The 6,591-nt window shown below is 38.0% G+C and overlaps 2 protein-coding genes and 1 long non-coding RNA gene across 7 annotated transcripts in view; 2 read left to right on the top strand and 1 right to left on the bottom strand.

Moving 5' to 3' along the window:
• The window catches only part of LOC107739172 (uncharacterized), a 1,109-nt gene extending 305 nt beyond the window's left edge, over positions 1–804 (bottom strand). The window contains exon 1 of the long non-coding RNA XR_001639969.1: positions 634–804. This is a non-coding gene — a long non-coding RNA (uncharacterized LOC107739172). The remainder of the gene's footprint in view (positions 1–633) is intronic.
• The window catches only part of eef1db (eukaryotic translation elongation factor 1 delta b (guanine nucleotide exchange protein)), a 28,416-nt gene that overhangs the window by 14,673 nt on the left and 7,152 nt on the right, over positions 1–6,591 (top strand). For 3 of the 5 annotated variants that reach the window (XM_016551187.1, XM_016551191.1, XM_016551190.1), the window contains 2 exons: positions 1,276–1,470; positions 1,550–1,654. In XM_016551187.1, coding sequence (XP_016406673.1) covers positions 1,276–1,470; positions 1,550–1,588 — 234 coding nt within the window. In that variant the 3' untranslated portion in view covers positions 1,589–1,654. Of the gene's footprint in view, positions 1–1,275; positions 1,471–1,549; positions 1,655–6,591 lie in introns of those variants that run through there. The other 2 variants (XM_016551189.1, XM_016551188.1) reach the window with 1 other exon arrangement.
• gptl (glutamic--pyruvic transaminase-like) overlaps positions 5,541–6,591 on the top strand; it is a 10,735-nt gene continuing 9,684 nt past the window's right edge. The window contains exon 1 of the mRNA XM_016551212.1: positions 5,541–5,854. Within this exon, the coding sequence (XP_016406698.1) occupies positions 5,807–5,854 (48 nt within the window). The 5' untranslated portion in view covers positions 5,541–5,806. The remainder of the gene's footprint in view (positions 5,855–6,591) is intronic.

A 6,591-nucleotide genomic window follows, 5' to 3' on the forward strand; every position in this document is an offset into this window, starting at 1 on the left:
ACCTGGAACACCTTAAGAACCGCTTAGCAACCACATAGAAGCAACCTAACAGATACCTGGAACCACCCTAGCAACCATGTAACCCAAAAGCAATCAGTGTTATTTCAGCACCAATAATTTGGTATTTATTAATATTATTTACCATTTATTAATATTTTCAATTCACTTTTATTTTTGTATTTAAAATTTTTAGTTTTAGTTTGATCTTTTATTTTCATTTAGTTTAATCTTTTTTCAGTTTTAGTTCTTAACATTTTTTAACTACTTTCTTTTTACTTCAATTTTAACTTATTTTAAATTTTCATTCAAGTGTAGTTTTTTTAATTTAATATTTAAGTTTTACTTCAGCTTTATTTCAATTACTTTATTACTTCAACTAACCTAGCAACCACCTAGAAACTGCCTAGCATCCATCTAGAGCACCATAGCAACCACCTAGCAACCGTCAGAGCCACCCAGAACACCCCAGTAACACATAGCAACCACATAAAACACCTTCCAGAATACACCTAGCAACCAACCAAAACCCCTAGCAGTGCCCTAACAACCACCCAGAACGCCTTAGAAATCGCCTAGCAACCATTTAGAACAACCTAGCAACCACCCAGAACATCGAAATAACTTAACAGCTACCTGAAACACCCTAGCAACCGTTTACCAACCACATAGAAACAACCTAACAGCTACCTGGAACAGCCTAGCAACCGCTTAGCAACCACATAAAAACAACCTAACAGCTACCTGAAACACCCTAGCCACCGCTTAGCAACCACATAGAAACAACTTAACAGCTACCTGAAACACCCTAGCACTTCAGCTTTATTTCAATTACTTTATTACTTCAACTAACCTAGCAACCACCTAGAAACTGCCTAGCATCCATCTAGAGCACCATAGCAACCACCTAGCAACCGTCAGAGCCACCCAGAACACCCCAGTAACACATAGCAACCACATAAAACACCTTCCAGAATACACCTAGCAACCAACCAAAACCCCTAGCAGTGCCCTAACAACCACCCAGAACGCCTTAGAAATCGCCTAGCAACCATTTAGAACAACCTAGCAACCACCCAGAACATCCTAACAGCACCTTTGCAATCGCATAGAACACCCTAGCAACCACTAAGCATTAATTCGTAATACCCTAGCAACCGCATGAAAGTCTATCCATTTGTCCGATAGACTGAATTACCTTAAAACCTTTTAAAATGACTTCGATCTTTCTGGCCAGGCTTCTCAAGGTTTTTAAACCGTTTTTCCTGGCGTTCGCAGTGGGACGACGAGACGGACATGGCGAAGCTGGAGGAGTGTGTGCGGTCGGTGCAGGTGGATGGGTTGCTGTGGGGAGCCTCCAAACTGGTTCCTGTGGGTTACGGCATCAAGAAACTGCAGATCAACTGCGTGGTGGAGGACGACAAGGTGGGAACAGACTTCCTGGAGGAGGAGATCACCAAGTTTGAGGACTATGTGAGTAACGTCTCCATAAACTGCGTGCTTTAGTCTTCAAGTGTCACCCAAAGCTTGACGTGTTTGTTTTGTGTTGCAGGTTCAGAGTGTGGATGTTGCGGCGTTCAACAAGATCTAACACACACACACATAAACACTCACATGCAGCTGGATGAATATCAGTTAATAAAAGAGCTCAAATGTATTTGTTTGCCTTGGTCTCTGTCTTTTTTAGTCACCACCACATCTCTTTAAACATGTTGACGATTAAGAGGAGAATTACAGTCGACATCGACACGGTTTAAGAGCGCTTTTGTGTGTTTGTGATCCATTGCTGGTGTTTTTGGCGAACCACACCGGAGGCAGAACCGCTGTTAATGTGTCATTTAGATCTTTGCATGCTTCTTGTCAAATTTTAATACAGAATTTGTTATAGCTGCTTGGAAATGAATCCGTTTCCTTCTGTGAGAAGCTCTCAGGTGGATGGATATTAAAGATATAGATATTCAGGTAGATATTTGATGGACAAATATTCAGATAGATGGATAGATCATCAAATACACATTTGATGGTTAGATATTCAGATATATATTTAATAGATAGATGTTTAGAAATTCAGTTAAATTGATATTCAGATTCAGATATTACATTGGATTTAGGATTATTTTTCTTTCTTTCTTTCTTGTAATCTCCTTTTACATCAGCACATTATAATACTTTTGTTATTGCTGTACAGTATAAAAGTATGTTGTACCGATTTTGTCCATGAATGGACAGGAAAGACTTAACTCGGTCATTAAGAAATTTGCGTTGCTTTTTTGTGCCTTAACATAGCAGTGTTAATGCCAAAACTACATTATTGTTTAAGCGGGACTCGATTCTGAGCAACTCCTTCAGGATTCATTCGGGAGTCGTGATTCCCGAGTCAGTCAAAAGAGTCGTTTAGAAGTCCAGCATCCAGCATCATGACAAATATACATAGGCTATGTAATGTCTTGAGGTTGTGTATGAGAAAGTGTGTGTTGTTAGAGAAGGATGATGTCTGTCTGCTTCATGTCTGGGCTTGACACCAGGCACCAGCTCGAACCCCAAACCTGCAGCAGTGTTATGGAGCTCTTTGTGTTTTATTGGTTCCTCTGCTGCATTTGTTCAGATGTTTGATGGTTCTGGTGTCTCAGATTGAGAATGAATGATGTTCCTCTGCAGGATGTCTTGTCAGTCAGGTGGTTTCTGTCAGTGTTTCTCATGTTGTTTGTGACTCAGCGCTGAACAAGAAGAGAATGAAGTTCTGAAATACAGCCACACACAGCAGACCACAGGCCAGGTTAGATTCAGGGTGGATCTCACCCCTTTTGCATGCATATATTGTTATTTTTACAACTTTTACCTCCCAAATAGTGTATTAATAACCTTTTTATGCACAATTTCATGACAACTTCAAACAAAAGCTACTAAAAATTACAATTTTTTTTTAAACAAAAATTAAAATAAAAAACGAATCCAAACTATTCATGAAATCTGTAATAGTATCCCAAGGATACTAAACTAACTAAATCTGATTATTGATGTATCCACACAGATATAAAGGAGTGTTTGACCGGGGATCACGGTTGTGACGTTAATGCTCGCTGTGGGAACATCATCAGCTCGTACTTCTGCCAGTGTCTTCAGGGATACAGCGGAGACGGACACTCCTGCTACGGTCAGTCTGAGATCTGCATCCATGCAGTCTGAGTGAGGTTCTGATGATGATGATGATGAAGCTTGTGACTGTGCTTTGCTCAGATGTGGATGAATGCACTCAGGATAACAGACTCTGTGAACACGACTGCATGAATCAGCCGGGGACGTACAGCTGCGTCTGCAGAGCTGGGTACACAATCACTGCAGATCTACACAACTGCACAGGTGTGAGACCTCAGTGTGATTCACTTCAGTGTGATTCAGTTCAGTGTGATTCAGTTCAGTGTGATTCACTTCAGTGTGATTCAGTTCAGTGTGATTCACTTCGGTGTGATTCAGTTCAGTGTGATTCACTTCAGCTCCACTGAGTTCAGTCAGACCAGCATTTAAATCCATTCAGTTCACTTTAATACAGCTTGGGTGTAATGAATTTCAGCTGAATGAATTTCATTTCAGGTTCATTTAGTTTTGTTTTTTACATCTCAGATTCATGTAAATCAAGCTATGTAAATGTATTTATCTATTAATGAATTAAAGCGGCCATATGATGCGATTTCAAGTTTTCCTTTGTCTTTTACGAGCTTTTCGTGCATATATAAGATCTGTAAAGTAGCAAAGACTAAAGTCTCAAACCCAAAGAGATATTCTTTCTTAAAGTTAAGACTGGTCCACGCCCTCCTAAAACGCCTCGTTTAAACACGCCCCCACATGTCTACGTCACTGTGTTGGACGATTTGCATAACGCCGCCCAAATGTTCACGCAAAGAAAGAAGGCGTAACTTTTATTCTCGCTGTAGTATTGTTGTCGTGGAGACGCTGTGTGTTTCCAAATATGTTAAGGGTCATAAAATTTCCGTCACGCGCTTGAGGTATTCGGCCAATCACAACGCACTGGATAGCTGGCCAATCACAGCACACCTCGCTTTTCAGAACGATGAGCTTTGTAAAAATCGACGCGTTTCAGAAAGGCGGGGCATAGAGGAGAAACAATAATGTACAGTATGTGGAAAATAATGTGTTTTTTTTACCTTAAACCACATAAACGCATTGCATTACACCAAATACACAAAATAATGTTCTTTTTAACATCGTCATAAGACCCCTTTAATTATTTTTTGTTTATTTTTAAAGTATTTTTTATTTATTATTGCATTTTTTGATAATGAATATTTTTACAAAGTTTTTTTCTTCAGAATTTCAGCCTTTTAATGTGATTTCTAATGCAAATTTTTTTATTTATTTTTTTTACTTGGTTCAATGCAATTCAGTTCTGTTCCGGTAGAATTCAGTTCAGTTTACATTATTTCAGTTCAGCTACAGTTAGTGTTATTTTAGTATCATTGATATACTATAATCATTTTTGTTAATATTTTGAATGTGATTTTGTTTTTAAATATTTTGTTTTTAAAAATTAGTACAGAATTAAATTCAGTACTATGCAATTCATTTCACTTGTTGCAGTTAGATTCGGTTTAATTCAGTTCTATTAATTCAGTTCAGCGCACTTCAGTTACTTAAGTTGAATTTAATTCAGTTTGACTCGTTCAGTTTTGGACTTTCACAGTTCAATTCAGTTGAAATTGAATTCAATTTGGTTCCAGTAGGTTGAATTCAGTTTACTTTACTTTATTCTGGATTAAAGTTAATCTTAATTCAGTTTAGTTCCTTTTAGTTTAATTCAACTTGCAACTAAATTCAGCATAATGCAGTTGATTTCTGTTTAGGCAAATAAACTTGGTTTAATTCATTTTTGATGCACTTAAGTTGAATTTAATTCCATTTAGGTTAATTCAGTGTAGTTCCACTTAGGTTCAATTCAGTACACTTTAGTTAGGTTGAAATTTAATTAATTCCAGTTCAGCTACAGTTCATATTAATTCAGTTTAGTTCCATTCAGTTCACTTCAGTCACTTAGATTCATTTTAACTTAATTCAGAATCAGAATCGGAATTCTGCACTTCCGTTGGATTTAATTGGTTTTATTTTGATTTCATTTCATGCACTTTATTTAGCATGACATCTACCTGTATATTTCATATATTTCATACCTGCAAACTAGTCGCTTTTCAGCGAAATTTGCCGTTTTGAATCAAAATATGTAATTTATGTGAATCGTCTAGATCCGAAGGGTATTTTTTTGGCGGGGGGGCAAGCTCATAGACTGGAGTGAGACCATAAGTGTGTTTGACCAAAGTCCCTTTCTTGGTTCGATTTGAAGCAGCAGCGTGAGAGCTACAAAATCCAGTGTCCCGACAAAACAAGATGAACACCATCAAGTCTACAGTAAACCTCCCACTTAATAGGGAGCCAAACACACAGACACACTCGCTCAGATATAATAAGATTGTGTATATTGGCTTTTGCACATTGTGCATGTGCATTTTTACAGACTAATAAAGGTATTTTTATGTGACTTATTTACATGATTGTGTGATCCTCTTCGAACTGCTGTAAATGTTTAACTGAGTAAATCCAGGTAATCTGAAACTACCAAAGGAAGATAAAAACGGTGCATCACTTCTGCTCACAGTGCCGTGTGAATGTGCTGAATAAACGTGTGCTGCTTATACTGCTGTATGAAACATGACTGAGAGTTACAGGGACTGAACTCTGCCATATATTGCATGAGAGGAGAGACACTGAGCTGTTTGCCGACCGGAAGACGTCTAAAGACATGTCTGATCTGAAGAAAACAAGACGACCATCAGCCAAGGAAGAGCAGGTAAAATAATACACACTAAATAGTCATATAAACACGTTATTGTGATTAGTCCCGATCTGAATCAAAAGATTCACGAACCTACTCTGAAGTTCCAATCTAAATCAAATTTGCGATGTGCGCTCCAAAGTCCTGATTTGAATCAAAAGGTTCGTGAACCCGCTCCGAAGTCCCGAACTGAATCAAAAGATTCACAATACGTGCTTTGAAGTCCCGATCTGAATCAAATGTTTCGCTATACACGATCCGATTCATTATCATTTTGCAACGCAATGATTTAACTGATTCTGAGTTTCACCCATCACTATACGTGTTCTTTAAAATCATTAAAAGCTATGTCGAAACTCGAAAATGAATGGCTCTTTTGATCGTTTTTTGCAAGTGAATCAATTGAACTGAATGATCGAAGTCACGAGTTTGAATCAAATCGAAAGGGTTCCAGTGTAAATGACTCACTTAAAGGGATAGTTCACCCAAAAATGAAAATTTAATGTTTATCTGCTTACCCCCAGGGCATCCAAGATGTAGGTGACTTTGTTTCTTCAGTAGAACACAAACGGAGATTTTTAACTCAAACCGTTGCAGGCTGTCAGTCATATAATGGAAGTGAATGGGAATCACGGCTTTGAGAGTCAAAAAAACATACACAAACAAAACCAAATTAAACCCTGACACTAAAATGACTGACAGACTGCAACGGTTTGAGTTAAAAATCTTCGTTTGTGTTCTACTGAAGAAAC

This window comes from Sinocyclocheilus rhinocerous, unplaced genomic scaffold (genome assembly GCF_001515625.1).
Source record: "Sinocyclocheilus rhinocerous isolate Xijiao unplaced genomic scaffold, SAMN03320098_v1.1 scaffold555, whole genome shotgun sequence".
Classification (NCBI taxonomy): domain Eukaryota; kingdom Metazoa; phylum Chordata; class Actinopteri; order Cypriniformes; family Cyprinidae; genus Sinocyclocheilus; species Sinocyclocheilus rhinocerous.